Below are 15392 nucleotides of genomic sequence, written 5' to 3' on the forward strand. Positions count from 1 at the left end.
ACCAGGTAACCATAGTCCTCAGATTGGACAGATAGTCTAGCTAGCTGTCTGGATTTACCCTGCAGAGGTCTGAGGACCTTCTAATGTAGATGTAGCCTGACACTGAACATGGTACTGGAACCAGTGACATTTCCATACCATCCTTGGGTCTACAGTCTTGTGAACCCTGATGACAGCAGGTGTCTGTTTCGTTAACGAGGTAATTGATTAACGAGAGGCTAAGGTAAAGAGGCTGACATTTTCCCCATGTTTGTAGTGTCAGTTCAGCATCTTTCTGACTTTCTAACGGTAAAAGATGGTAATTTTCCAGCTTTTTGTACAAAAACAAAGGCTTGACAGTGGAGAAAACACTTAATATAATCGATAAAATGATTATTACTTGATAAATACTTATAGTTTTTAATTGAAAGAAACAAATGTCCTGATATTCATCAAAATGCAGATCAACTCAAACCGATTACACCATCTTAAAGTACTTAATTTTTGAAAATAACTTAAAGTAGTTTTGTTTTAATGATTCATTTTGTACATATAAGATGTTTTTTTCCTAATCATTTGGGGTTTTCGTCCCGAATTATGTTTTATTTCATTTGTTTTATACGTTTTTCAGTGCAGTTAAATGATAAAAACTGATTTCTCTCAAACAAATGTTGTATATTTCATCATTCCCTCGGTTAAGTGGGTTTGTAACTGCTTTGTATGTGTAATAACTCCCCTTCTGTGTGTCTTTGCGTGTGCCTCGGCGTGTTCAGCTGCTTGGATTTGGTTTTTTTCTGAATGCTGTAAACCGCACGACAATCTCAACTAACTCACATCGGGATTTTATGAACAATCTGAAAATATTACCACATTGCCTTCATGTGATCACGATCCTTTATTCTGACTTTACTGATGTCTTCTGTGGAGAAAAATGTTGAGATTCTGCTTTTGTGATTTCATGACTCAAATGTGCAATTCAACAACCATCGCTTCCACCACTGTGGTTCATTATTATATAAATGTTATATAAATATTATTGTCACACTGGAGCACAGTAAGTATGAATGTTTCTTCCCTCTCTTTACATAAAAGCTTTTGCCACATTTGTCGGATTGCAGGTTATCATTTATACATATTCAAACCCCGAACATGTAATCGCGCCGTTCGATTAATAAACGAGTATCATGCATCATGCATTTTGGGATTTAAGGAGGCCATGAAGGAGGTAGGAGTGATTCTTGGTTCAGGCATTTAGAAGGGATCAGACCCTAATGACAGGTCTTTCCATAAAGAGCAGGTCTAGACCAGGACTCTGGGATGTTATTTATCTCCCAGGTCTTTCCATAAAGAGCAGGTCTAGACCGGACTCTGGGATGTTATTTACAGAAGCCCAACAGTTCCCACCAAGAGCAAGCACTAGACAGAGGCAAGGAAACACTTCCCTTAAGAGACAGAAACCTCGAGCAGAACCATGGCTCAGGGTGGGGGGGCATCTGCCTCGACGGGTTGGGGGTGAGAGAAAGAGACCGAGAGAGAGAGAGAGAGAGAGAGAGAGAGAGACATGGAGAATTGCAGCAGAGGGTGTGGAGCAGGAACATGGAGGCAGCAGGTGACTCCAACCACAGATCCAGACTCCATAGATCCAGAGCCAGAACCCCCCTGCAGGGAGCGATAGGAGGAGAGAGGGGAGGGCAAGACAGATCAGATAGGCTGGACTCTGGCACCCCCTCCTCTGATTGGCCAACACTACGCTCCTGTTAACCCTTACCTTGACGGGGTTACAGGTGCGTAGCATCGGCGACAGACACACAGGGTAGTAAACCTGTTCCAAGCCCTTTCAACCTGTGATAGTGTATCCGCTGTCCCTAACAGACAAGTTCGCAAACTCTCACTTGTCAAGGTTTTTATTATTATTCTCTTGAGCCCCCCTAAAAAGGGTCTAAAGTCACCCGTAGGAGGAGGTTTGTGACTCATCAACTCGCAGAGATCCTCGTGTTTCTTTCTATTATTTAAGATCTATTACATTGAAATTATTGTCTGCTAAAAGCTGTTCACAATGCAGTCACCAATCCGTTTCAGTCCTGTCTTACTCAAACGCCAAAATATCCAAAATATCGGTCTATATATATTTATATATAGCTCCTCTTTATACCTGAGAAAGACTTAATCAGAAGTTGGCGAGGTTACAGTTATGTCAAAAGGTTTCTAAATTTCAAGCCCAAACTCCAAATGTTATATAATCTCAAAATGAAATCCTAGAAAATAAATGAGTAAAATACAAAGCATCTTGTTTTTACCTGTGATTATTCATATGAATCAACTCATTATTGCCCACTGGCCCAAGAAGTTGTATGTCTTTCTGCCTCTATAGTGAAGTCCTTGCAGTACTTTTGTCTCCACATGAACACACACAGTCCCCAAAACACACAGTTACTCAAGCACACAATCCAAATTACACAACTGTGATTTTATACAGGCTTTGAAATACTTACACTCACACAATTTAAATGCCATAGTGCTCAATAAACATCGGGTTATTCCTGGTTTTAGTCTATATCAACGACATCGACGACTGTATCTGTTGCCGCCGGAAAATCCGCTGTGTTTGACTCATTTAGGCCGGATATCCGTTACCTTGGGCTTTTTCTTTGGTTCAAACAGTCACACACACACACACACACACACACACATACATACTCTGAAAGAAACCCCACTGCTTTTTATGTAGTTATCAAGAGAACACTTTATGTCCAACAAACTCACAGAAACGTGATTAATTTTGACATGTGACCCAAAAGACATGGACGGCTGGTATTAAGTATGACTCTAATGATGCTAATCAGAGGCTGACTGTCTTAGCCTTTGATTTGTTTCATCGCCACCACATCCAAGAAAAGTCAAGGCCGTGATTTAGCTCGCTAGCATAGCATGTCGAATTTCCCAGGCTCAGGTTACCCATAATCCTCTTCTGTTTGAACATCTTAACGTCCATTGTGTTCATGAAGTCTTTTTCAGTGGCTTATTCAGTATTAAAGTCAATCAAATGTGTTATATGAGCAGTATATCCGCCTAAAAAAAGGCACATGCCAACATACTTTCCACTATATTTTGATGTACTTTGTATTGTCATCTGTGTTTTACTTTGCATAGGCTGAATAAAGGTATTTCCATCGTAAATTGGAGGATTAAATGGTATCAGACTGCAGGAAATCAAGTCTTTGACGCTCAAAATGTCCTTGGGAGCAGACCCAGATGCCCCACTCTGGTCCATGTATTCATGTAGAACAGTATATACAGTACATATATAAAATACATTGAACCACACCTCTGGCTTACACGTACAAACAGTTAAACTCATTAGGGCTGCAACTTGTGGATTAATCTGTAGATTGTTCTCAATGACTAGATTAGTTGTTTGGTCTTTAAAAATGTCAGAAAATGCTGAAAAATGTGGATCAGTGTTTCTCAAAAAGCCCAACATGACGTCCTTAATGCCTCGTTTTGTCCATAACTCAAAGATAGTCAGTTTACTGTCACAGAGGAGAGCAGACACTAAAAGATATTCACATTTAAGAAGCTGCAATCACACAAGTTTGCCTTTTTTTCATTGAAATGACTCGAATCAATTATCAAAACAGTTGGTAATTTATTTACCAGTTAGCGACTAATCGATTTAATCTTTGCCGCGCTAAAACTCATGTATTTAACGTTCAGCAGTGTAGCGGATGTTGCATTACAAAATACAGTGTGATGAAAGTGAAGGATGTCGTAAAGCCAGCTGAAGTGGACCGGGATAACTTCTGAACCCTCGTGCGGTTTCTCTGGTTGCTGAATTGCACAAAAAGTCACAAAGTCAAACAGAAAAGTGAGGTTGAGAGAAATGTAAATGACATACTAATCACGGTAGAAACCTTCTTTTTTCTCCTCTTTCTTCTACTTGCAGAACTGAGCTCAGAGGATGAAGACGAGGCCGATGATGATCTAAACAGCGAGAGCGTCGATGAAGACGAGTCCAGACTGAGGGTCCGGTCTCTGGCCAACACCAAGGTATGAATATCTTCTGGATCTGGACGTCTGAATGAAGCTCTGATTTCAAGTACTGATGATTGATCCAGTGTTGTGGTCTAGACCGCCTAAACCAAGACCGAGTCATCACCAAGACCAGAGAGCATCGAGACCAAAGCAAGACTAAGACTTTGAAGGGTTGAGACCAAGACGAGACCAAGACTTTGAAGGGTTGAGACCAAGACGAGACCAAGACTTTGAAGGGTTGAGACCAAGACGAGACCAAGACTTTGAAGGGTTGAGACCAAGACGAAACCAAGACTTTGAAGGGTTGAGACCAAGACGAAACCAAGACTTTGAGCAGTTGAGACCAAGACGAGAAAAAAACTTTCAGGGGTGGAGACCAAAACAAGATCGAGACTTTGAAAGGTTGAAACCGAGTCAAGAACAAGACCTAGGCAGGGAGGGGCTAAGTCAAGACCAAGACTTTGAGGGGTTGAGACCAAGATGAAATCAAAACTTTGAGGGGTTGAGACCGAGACAAGACCAAGACAAGACCAAGACTTTTAGGGGTGGAGACCAAAACAAGATCGAGACGTTGAGGGGTTGAAACCGAGTCAAGACCCAGGCAGGAAGGGGCCTATTCAAGACCAAGACTTTGAGGGGTTAAAAATTTGTCGAGACCAAGACTTCGAGGAGTTGAGACCAAGTCAAGACCAAGATCGAAGCAGGAAGGGGCCAAGTCAAGACCAAGACTTTGAGGGGTTGAGACTGAGACAAGATCAAGACTTTGAGGGGTTGAGACCAAGTCAAGACCAAAACCAGAACAGTTCCAGACAGACAGAATCTCCTCTCCTGTCTCCTGCATACTCTTTCTCGGGAGTGCAACTGCCGGAGGGTAACAGACAGAACAGGTGATGACGGGGGTGGGGCGCATCTGCCAGACCAAGACCAAGACTTTGTCTTCATCCAAGGAAGGTCACATCTACCAGGATGCGACCCACCCCTGAAGGTGTCCTCCAGAGATGGCAGGGTCCTTCCAAAGATTTGTCAACCAGTTCTTACTCCCAAACGCGTAAATAACGAATGCTTGGCCTGTGGCTGTCAGCGTCAGATCGCGACGCAAAAACCCCCTTTTCAGCGTTTGTGGGAACACACCGGTCTACGCTGCGATTTAAGATGGCCTAGTATTAAAAGCAACAATGGTAGAGAGTGGTATGAAAGCCCAAAATGCAAATCCATGTGTTACTGCAACATACATTTCATAACCCCATCCACCATCTTGTCCTAACCCCAACTGTCCCGTTCTTGGGCCGCATGTCAGTTAAACGTACATCCCGACTCGAAGCATCAAAATAGATACGACAAAAGTCCCGACCAAGCGCATTTAGATACGAAGCTAAAAGTCTCAACAACAACACCAAAGGCACATGCCGTAACCCTAACCCTAACCCAAGCGTCCGGGTTTTACTCATGGGTAGAGAGACTGTGTTGGGTTTTTATGACTCTGTACAAATTTGCATATTGTACGATTGTTAGTGACACCTCAGGGTCCTCGTAACTAATAATTCAGAAACAACTCTGTCTGTCTGTCTGTCCTAACAGGGTCGTGGAGGTCCAGGGAAAACTTCATCCCAGGATCAGCTGTTTGAGAGGCAGGGACTGATGGAGGTCAAACAGCTGGTGGAGCAGAAGAGGGCGGTGGAGAGAGAGCTGGGGGAGCTGAAGGCTCAGCTAGAGAAGGCCGGCTTCTCCTCACTCTCACAGATGAGGTAAGGAAAGCATCGCCTCACCAGACCAGTACTGAAAGACAGACTAAAACCATTTAATTTAAATCTTTCCATGGTATATGTTAAAAATGATAATATTATATAATATAACACTACACTAATCCATTCAACTTTGACCCTCTGAGGACCAGTGACGTCCAAGCGATGTTTGACGAAGCTCCTATTTAAAAAAGTGACTTACAAAATTTAATTTTAGACATTTACCTACTTGGGGAACTCATTTCAAGCCCTGAAACAATTCGTACAACCAAGTTAAAGTTTGTTTTCAAAAGAGATTTCAGAATTTTTAAAAGCGAACATCAACATTTCAGCTTTAGCTTCTGGCAAATTTGAGTTTTGCTCTGCAAGCCCGTCTGGCCAAGAGCCCATTCAAGCCCATTCCCACTTTTTCCAATCGAGACACCAATAAGGCACCTTTAAGAAGGGTGTTACCCGATGACAGTAGCGCAGCTAACATACAGCGAGCAGCTTTTTGGCTGAAGGACTATCCGGTTGCACCCAGAGGCGTTTGAGCGGCGTCCATTGGTGATGCCCCTTTGCTAACGGGCTGTGAATGAAGACCCACTCTCACTTACAACTGAGAAGGTTCTGGTGTCAACCCGGCTATCTCTTTCCACATGTCTCCAGAAAAAATGTGTACATCGCTAGATGGAAAGCTGAGTTTGTTCTGAACATTTTGATGTGAAAAACAAGGGGATCGCTTATATGCAAATACCCTAAAAAGGAGAATGTCTTCCTGCAGACCCGGAAATTCTTGTTTTTCTCTGTCAAAATTTCAAATAAAATACCTTTTATTAACGTTTTGGTCTTCTTTTTTGACCGTTTTGCGCCTTTCCCCCAATGTTTTTGTCACTTTTTCAACATTTGTTGATTTTTTCTGAGCCTGTTTTTTCTTGTTTTTCCCCCCACATTTTTAGAGCTTTTTTATTTTTATTTTTAATTTTTTTTGACATTTGTAACTTTTTTGACATTTTACTCACTTTTATTGACATTTGTCACTTTTTTTGACGTTTTACTCACTTTTATTGACATTTGTCATTTTTTTGACGCTTTTATCTTTTTTTACATTTGTCACTTTTTTTAATACCAATTGTTTTTTCTCCACATCCTATACAAAATTGACAAATACTCTCAATGACAGAAGTGAACTGATTGTTAATTTAACTTGTGAAGGAGCGTTGTTGGGAACCATCCACGTTACATTTTTGGACAATTTGTTTGAAAGAAACCCAAATTACGTTTTGGAAAGGGGTCAAATTTGACCCGAAGACAACAGGAGGGTAAAGAAAATATGTAAAAATGCCCTCAGACCTCAGAGGGTTAAAGGTGCAACAAGCAGGTTTTTGGCCACTAGAGGGCAGCATGTTATTTCTACCTGTTTATCTCTCTCTGTCTGTTTTAAAGGAAAGCTCTGTTCAGCCTGCAAGCCGAGATCGGAGACTTAAAGCATCGGCTGGCTGGAGGGCTGCAGCCCGACGCCAAACACAGCGCCGGACAACAGTTGTCGGATGACGAAGACGAGGAGGAAGAGTTGGATGTGACCATAGAAGGGATGGAGGAGGATGAAGAGGAAATCTCCGAGATGTGGGACGCATGGGATGGCGAGCTGACAAACATCCAGCCCGACGAGGACCAGAGAGCCGATAGACCGGAGACACTCTCCGAGTCCTCTCAGGTACAGCTACAGGAACAGCAGGGACTCCTTTGTCTATTGTCCCTCATGCCATCAGCCTGTACTACTCCTCACTCGGGGGGGAATAGGGTAAAGAGGACAGTACATAGACACACACACCTGGGCTCAAACACCTGGACTCACACACCTGGACTCACATACCTGGACTCACACACCTGGACTCACACGCCTGGACACACACACACCTGGACTCACATACCTGGAGTCCCACACCTGGACACACACTCCTGGACACACACACACCTGGACTCACACGCCTGGACACACACACACCTGGAGTCCCACACCTGGACACACACTCCTGGACTCACATACCTGGACTCACACACCTGGACTCACATACCTGGACTCACACACCTGGACTCACACACCTGGACTCACATACCTGGACTCACACGCCTGGACACACACACCCCTTGACTCACACACCTGGACTCACACACCTGGACACACACACCTGGACTCACACACCTGGACTCACACACCTGGACTCACACACCTGGACACTTCAACACTTGACTTGACACCTGAAACTTGACTGATAATTAAAGGTAAATGTCTTTTTATAGTCAAAGGTTTTTATTATTATTATTAATATTATTACTAATGATATTGTTATCTTTATACTGTCTTTTTCTTTTTCTCTCTATACTGTCTTTTTCTTGCTGAAAATTGAGGTGGAAAATTCCAATTTCCTTGCAGCAGTCATGCCAAAAGGATAAACAAAGAGATGTCTAAGTTTAGGTCTAAGTCTTTTCTTTTCATGCCACTTTCAACTTCTACTCCGTCACATTTCAGAGAGAAGTATTGTACTCCACTACATTAATCTGACATCTTTAGTTACTGGCTACTTTACAAATTAAGTCACATGTATACTTTTATATCTAGAGAGTAGTGTTGTGTTTTTAAATTGTGGTATTAATACTTTTACTTAAGTATGGGATCAAAATACTACTTCCACCACCACTTATCCATATATAATCAATACATCCTAAAAGTGTCTTCTTCCCCTGCTTGTTCTCCAGGATGTCGTGGACAGCGTGTGTCCTGCCGGTCCGCAGCAGGACGCCGCGTCCTCGCTGAACGGTGGGAAGACCGTCCGTCTGCAGCAGAAGAGCAGAGAGCTGCAGGAGAGGCTGATGGTGTCTGAAGCCACGGTGCAGGCTCAGGCCGAGCAGCTCAAAGACTACAGGGAGCTGCTCAGTGAGTGCACACACTCACTAAGTGATGACTTAAAGCTTTACTGCTTAACTTTTTTACATTAATCAACGTCTGTGACATTAATGCCATTTCCAGATGAGTTGCCACAAAGCTAATTAAGACTACCAACTCCACGCAATGTTCAGAAGATTTTGTCTTCCAGCGACATTCGTCCACAGAACTGAAGATAATTTCCTCTTCTGAGGAGTCCAAGCTTTTTAGTCACTAACAGGGACGTTGTAGTGCGTCCTCTGGTGGACAGACTATGCAACGCCATTGCCAACAGGGACGTTGTAGAGCGTCCTCTGGTGGACAGACTATGCAACGCCATCACTAACAGGGACGTTGTAGAGCGTCCTCTGGTGGACAGACTATGCAACGCCATCACTAACAGGGACGTTGTAGAGCGTTTTAATAATGGTATTCCCATTAGTAATTTAGACACAAGAACCCTGGCAACATAGGGTCCAGATTGAAAAAAAAATGAAGTTCCCCTTTTGTTTTTGCAAAATAAGTCAAACATATCAATAGTCAAAGATACTGATTGCCAGTGACGTCATCTGCAGACACTCTGAAGTAAAAGCGTCTTTCTGCTTCTTCTGTGTCTGTGCAGCGGAGACAGCCGTGCAGCAGGACAGTAAGCAGATCCAGGTGGACCTGCAGGACCTGGGCTACGAGACCTGCGGCCGCAGTGAGAACGAGGCCGAGAGGGAAGACACCAGCAGCCCAGGTATGTGTCTAAGGTCTCAGGTGTTCCAGGTATGTGTCTCAGGTCTCAGGTCTCCCAGGTATGTGTCTCAGGTCTCAGGTGTTCCAGGTATGTGTCTCAGGTCTCCTAGGTATGTGTCTCAGGTCTCAGGAGTCCCAGGTATGTGTCTCAGGTCTCAGGTCTCCCAGGTATGTGTCTCAGGTCTCAGGAGTCCCAGGTATGTGTCTCCGGTCTCAGGTGTTCCAGGTATGTGTCTCAGGTCTCAGGAGTCCCAGGTATGTGTCTCCGGTCTCAGGTGTTCCAGGTATGTGTCTCAGATCTCAAGTGTCCTAGGTTTCAGGTGTCCCGGGTGTGTCTCAGGCCTCAAGTGTCCCAGGTATGTGTCTCAGGTCTCAGTTGTTCCAGATATGTGTCCCAGGTATGTTACAGACCGTCTGCTCTGCACGACGGCCTGAGGACTGTTTAATGCGTCTGAAGACTCTGTTTTAAACATTCTCTACATATAGAAAGCTAAGAAAATTAAAGTTTTTGGTTCTTTTCTACAACTTAAAGTTATCTAAAACATACAATATCAACACATTTCCTGGAAACAGCAGCTAGGGCTGCTGGGTATTGTAGTAGCATAATCCAAACAACAGAGGGAAGCAAAGAACAGCTCTGCATCATCAACAGATTTAGCTGTTTACATCTTATCAATCTTCTAAAATTCAAGAGAAATACACACGTTTTAGAACTAAGTACTGGACATACTCTTTAATTCCATTTGTTTTTATTTTGTCTGGTTTTACTTGATCTGATTTGATCACTTTTACCTTTTGTTATTTGTGTTTAATACTATTCATTACATGCTGTTATAGCTCAAACATATTTGAAAGTAAACAAAAAGAAATCATAGTTTTTTATCACTTAAAAAGTGAACAGGGTCAAATTGAAATCCTTGACTGTCTGTAAAACAAGGAGGGATTTCTAAAAGTGTCACTAATGGGTAACAACCGTTTTTTGTTTTTTTTCAAATCCCCATTTTTCTTTGTTTTTGTGTCTAAGTGGCTGATTGGAACAGCAGTGTTTGACATTGGTCCAGTTTTAAACAAGGTCGTTGCAGTCGGCAGTGGTGAAACAAGCTACAATTTTAGTTAATAGAGCGATTGTGAAGCTTGTCTTTACCTTCCCAGAAGTGCTTGTTTTGCCGCCGACAGGCTCAGATTAATGTTTTAAGGGTCTAACAACATCATGGAAAGGATCCCTGAACAATATAGAAAGGATTCCTTTACAGATAGACCTTTAAAAGCTCTTTGAGACATTTCTGTTTTACCAGAAACAGCTCTGAAATTGCTAGCTCTAAACCCACCAGACTCCATTTAAAAAAGCAACACTTTTAGCGTGTATAGAGCAGACATATGTTCACATGTAAATCACTAAAATGTGTTTATTTCAACCAAATCTAGAGTTGTAATGGTTGGAAAAGTGGACAGACAACCCAAAACGGCTTTTCATAGTTTTATTTGGTTTCTGTCAACTTTCAAATGAAGTGTATTTTACAATGCTTAAATCACTGTTTATTTACAATGAGTCTGGTGGGTGTAGCGAACACAATTTTGCTTGTTTTATGTTTAAAAAAAAGATCTTACTCTTTAAAAGAAAGGACAACCTCCTTAATAATCCTTTCCATAATGTTGTCAGACCCTCAGAATATTAATCTGAGTCTGTCAGTGAAAAAAACAAGCACTTTGTGAAGGTAAATACAAGCTGGACAGTCACACTATTACATTGCATGGTAGCTTGTTTCGTCTCTGCTGTCTACACCGATCTCACTTCATACTGGACCAATGTCAAAGGTTGTTGTTCCCATCAGTCACTCACTGTTGTCGCTCTAATTGCACAAGGAACAACTGAAAATGTCTGTATGTTGTGTGCATGAAAAAGAAAACGCTGTTTCTCCATAAAGTGGTATTTATTCCTGCTTAACGCGGCTTATATCAAACTGATGAGTGTGTGTGACTGTGTGTTCCCTGGCAGAGTTTGACGACCTGGAGATGTGCACCTCTCTGGACTGTGGTTCCCAGTGGTGGCCTGCCAAAACCAGCAGCAGCTCCACCTTAACTAAAGGTATTTTATAAAGCAGTTTAAGGAGGACATGAGGTGTAAGGACAGGGTTTTCATGGGTTACAGGGAGAAACAATCTATTATTATTATTATTAGGGCCTGAGCGCCGACAGTGTTGAGGCCCCTACTGAAACTTGAAAAACTATCATTATTTCTTTGTCCGGCGAAATTAATCGCCTTTTTAAGGGGCTTAACATACTCAAAAGCTCCCCAAAATTGGTTTTTGAATCAATCCTGGGGAAGATTTATGTAGTCCATGGGTCTTGGGAATAGACGCACAAAAAAGGCTCGCTAGCGCCCCCTAAATAACAATGTAGCCCCTGCAGTACGTTTAACATAGACTAATGAAACTTGGTACATGTATGTAGCATGTCAAGACGTACACAAAACTCCATTGCAGCCATAGCCTAAACCCGACAGGAAGTCCGTCATTTGGAATTGAAAGTTCGGAATAAGTGCGATTTTGGCCATTTCCACATGTTGTACTTTAACTAACTCGTTTTAGAGATTTCATCTGATCAGCTTCAAATTTAGTGTGTGTCATCTTAAGACGATAAAGATGAAAAGTTATAAAAAGAACACCTTTTCGCCATAGGGTATGGCCGTGGCGGGGCGGTCATTTTGTGTGTTTCGCCAATCAAAACAGGAAGCGTGTGTAACTTGAGTGTACATTGTCCAATTGGTCGAAACCTTTCAGGATTCATTTTTAATGTAGAGTTTTGTTTAAGGTATCATTAAACTCAGCATAGAGTTCCCTTTTCATTGATCAGGATTTGCTCCGCCCTATATGCTGTAGCCACGCCCCTTTGATAACTATTGACCCCTTTCTTGTACACTATTGTGTGTGGTTTCATTAACCAACACTGCTTGCAGCTTTAATTATATACTTATTTATTGTCTTGTTGTTTGTAAATGTTTATTTATTTTTTTATTTCTTGCCTGCTTTTTTTTTTTTACCATATTAGAAATAAACACTTTATATCAATGACTATAGGAACCCCCCAGGGCTCCGGTGACGGAGACGAGATGTCCTCTCTCCAGCGCCTGGTGGAGGACCTTCGCTCCCAGCTGTCCCGGTCCCAGACGGTGATCCGCGGCCTTCAGAGCCGCCTGCGCTCCAAGTCCACCTCCAGCGACCACGCACCCTCCACCCCTCGCAAAGTCAACTGGTCCTTCCAGGCGTCGGAGGACGACGAGGGCTGGCAGTCGTCTGACGGGGGTCCCCTGGCGTCGCCCTGTCACCCCCACCCGAACAGGGGCCTGCAGGAGCTGGCGTCCCGCGTGGACGCACTGGAGGACCAGCTGAGGAAAGGAGGCAACAAGTCCATCAGGGAGGACGTAAAGTCTGCCACCTGGCCAGGGTGAGTGACGGGGAAATACAATTTCCTTTTGTTTTATTTTTATTTTTCAACAGGAGACCCTGCAATGTGTATATATATGCATATGTACATATATGTATATATATTTGTTTTTTAATTATTTTATTTTATTTTAGATTTTTTATTTTTTTCTTACAGTATGTGTGATATACTGTATGTGTGTATGTGTATGTTGTGTCATGGCTGTCTTGCTACTGGATGCCTAAAATTGTCTATCTGTCTGTCTGTCTGTCTGTCTGTCTCTCTGTCTCTCTGTCTGTCTGTCTGTCTGTCTGTCTGTCTGTCTGTCTGTCTGTCTGTCTGTCTGTCTGTCTGTCTCTCTGTCTCTATGTCTGTCTGTCTGTCTGTCTGTCTGTCTGTCTCTCTGTCTCTATGTCTGTCTGTCTGTCTCTCTGTCTCTATTTCTGTCTGTCTCTCTGTCTCTATGTCTGTCTGTCTCTCTGTCTCTATGTCTGTCTGTCTGTCTCTCTGTCTCTATTTCTGTCTGTCTCTCTGTCTCTATGTCTGTCTGTCTGTCTGCCTGGGCACTTGAAGATGGTTATTGTAAGCCAGTAAAAGTATGAGAGATATTCCGTTTTAATAGTTGCATTTTCTGACAGTACACTACAAACGATTTGCTAAAACATTCCCAAATCCTGGTGCAATGCATCCAGGACAGGGTCTCAGTGTCTCACTGACCCCTCTCCGTCTCATTGACCCGGCACCGTCTCACTGATCCGTTAATCACTGCAGGCGTTAGCTGTCACTTTCCATCAGCATCGTCCCGTTGCAATCAAGCAGAACCACAGATGTTTTTATGTAAAGTCAGATGACAGTCGGGGGGGGGGGGGGGGGGGGGGGGGGGGGGGGGGGGGGGGATTAACGAACACCAGACTGGGAACACCATGTCCCATTTATCATGTGGGACTAAACTGGAGCTAGAGTCAGAATCAGAGGTTGTGTTGCCACGATACACGAATGTGGACTTTCACTTGGGCAAAGGTGCATTCATTAACAAACATGTAAAATATGAAATATACAATAAATATACAGCAGGGCTGTAGTCAAGACCACCTTAGTCCAAGACCAGGACTAGTCAAGTCCAAGTCAAGACCGAGTCCAAAAAGGTTTGAGTCCAAGACCAGACCGAGTCCAAAGAAGTTTGAGTCCAAGACAAGACAGAGTCCAAAAAGGTTTGAGTCCGAGTCAAGACCCAGTCCAAAGAGGTTTGAGTCCAAGACAAGACCAAGTCCAAAGAAGTTTGAGTCCAAGACAAGACAGAGTCCAAAAAGGTTCAAGTCCAAGACAAGACAGAGTCCAAAAAGGTTTGAGTCCGAATCAAGACCGAGTCCAAAGAGGTTTGAGTCCAAGACAAGACCGAGTCCAAAAAGGTTTGAGTCCGAATCAAGACCAAGTCCAAAGAGGTTCAAGTCCATGACAAGACCAAGTGAAAGAGGTTTGAGTCCAAGACAAAACCGAGTCCAAGACAAGACCGGGTCCAAAGAGGTTTGAGTCCGAGTCAAGTCCGAGTCCAGGACAGAATAAAGGTCTTATGTATGACAGTATCGAAAGACAATCATTTTGGGTTTCACTTTCCCTCCAATATTATCATCAACATGATAAAGACACCTGGACTCGGTCCAGACCAGAAGCCATATTGGGCAAGACCAGTGTACTTTGTTCATACCACCACTGAAGTAGAGTACTTTTTAGCGTTCATGTCGTCCCACAGATCGTCTTTACAACTATACGTAACACCCATTCCTCTTCTTCTATTCTCTCTGTAGTAAGTTCGATACCCTGATCCAGGCTCAGGCCCGGGAGCTGTCCCACCTCCGCCAGCGGCTGAGGGAGGGTCGGGGCGTGTGCAGCATCCTCACGCAGCACCTGGGCGACACCACCAAGGCCTTCGAGGAGCTGCTGAGGGCCAACGACATCGACTACTACATGGGCCAGAGCTTCAGGGAGCAGCTGGCTCAGAGCGGCGCTCTCGCCCAGCGAGTTGCCGCAAAGATCAGCGGACGTGAGTGAACTGGTTTTATCAATTTTGGGGTTGTGTACAGCCGTGAAATCTGAAGTGACGTATTCCTTTAGGAGGCTGTCTGATTGATTCAAAGTGTATTTAAATGTAAAAGGCTGCACAATACATGGTTTTATTATCAGCATCATCGCAACATCAACTTGTTCAATGAACTCATTGCGGAAGGAGCCGGTCCTCATCCAAAAACGCTCCCATAGGTCGTTAGTACAAGCAGCAATTACGACCTATATTTACGTTTCTAGTGACGACGCCCTCTAGTGGCCGTAGTAGTTATGACAAGGGAAAGCAGGATGCAGTTCAGCCATTGACTGTTAAGTTAATGGACAAAGCATATGGTTCCTTGAAGTGTTGGAAATGCGTAAGTGCTTTAAATCTGCATTATATCTAATCTCCAGCAGGGGGAGACTCCATAAAGGTGCATTACATCTAATCTCCAGCAGGGGGAGACTCCTTAAACCTGCATTAGATCTGATCTCCAGCAGGGCGAGACTCCTTAAAGCTGCATTACATCTGA

The 15392-nt window shown here is 43.3% G+C and overlaps 1 protein-coding gene across 1 annotated transcript in view; it reads left to right on the forward strand.

Moving 5' to 3' along the window:
* The window catches only part of pde4dip (phosphodiesterase 4D interacting protein), a 53995-nt gene that overhangs the window by 13206 nt on the left and 25397 nt on the right, over positions 1-15392 (forward strand). The window contains exons 12-19 of the mRNA XM_034882135.1: positions 3841-4026; positions 5590-5756; positions 7179-7449; positions 8493-8670; positions 9281-9397; positions 11393-11482; positions 12474-12840; positions 14625-14860. Of these exons, the coding sequence (XP_034738026.1) occupies positions 3841-4026; positions 5590-5756; positions 7179-7449; positions 8493-8670; positions 9281-9397; positions 11393-11482; positions 12474-12840; positions 14625-14860 (1612 nt within the window). The remainder of the gene's footprint in view (positions 1-3840; positions 4027-5589; positions 5757-7178; positions 7450-8492; positions 8671-9280; positions 9398-11392; positions 11483-12473; positions 12841-14624; positions 14861-15392) is intronic.

This window comes from Etheostoma cragini, chromosome 9, assembly GCF_013103735.1.
Source record: "Etheostoma cragini isolate CJK2018 chromosome 9, CSU_Ecrag_1.0, whole genome shotgun sequence".
In the NCBI taxonomy this organism is placed as follows: domain Eukaryota; kingdom Metazoa; phylum Chordata; class Actinopteri; order Perciformes; family Percidae; genus Etheostoma; species Etheostoma cragini.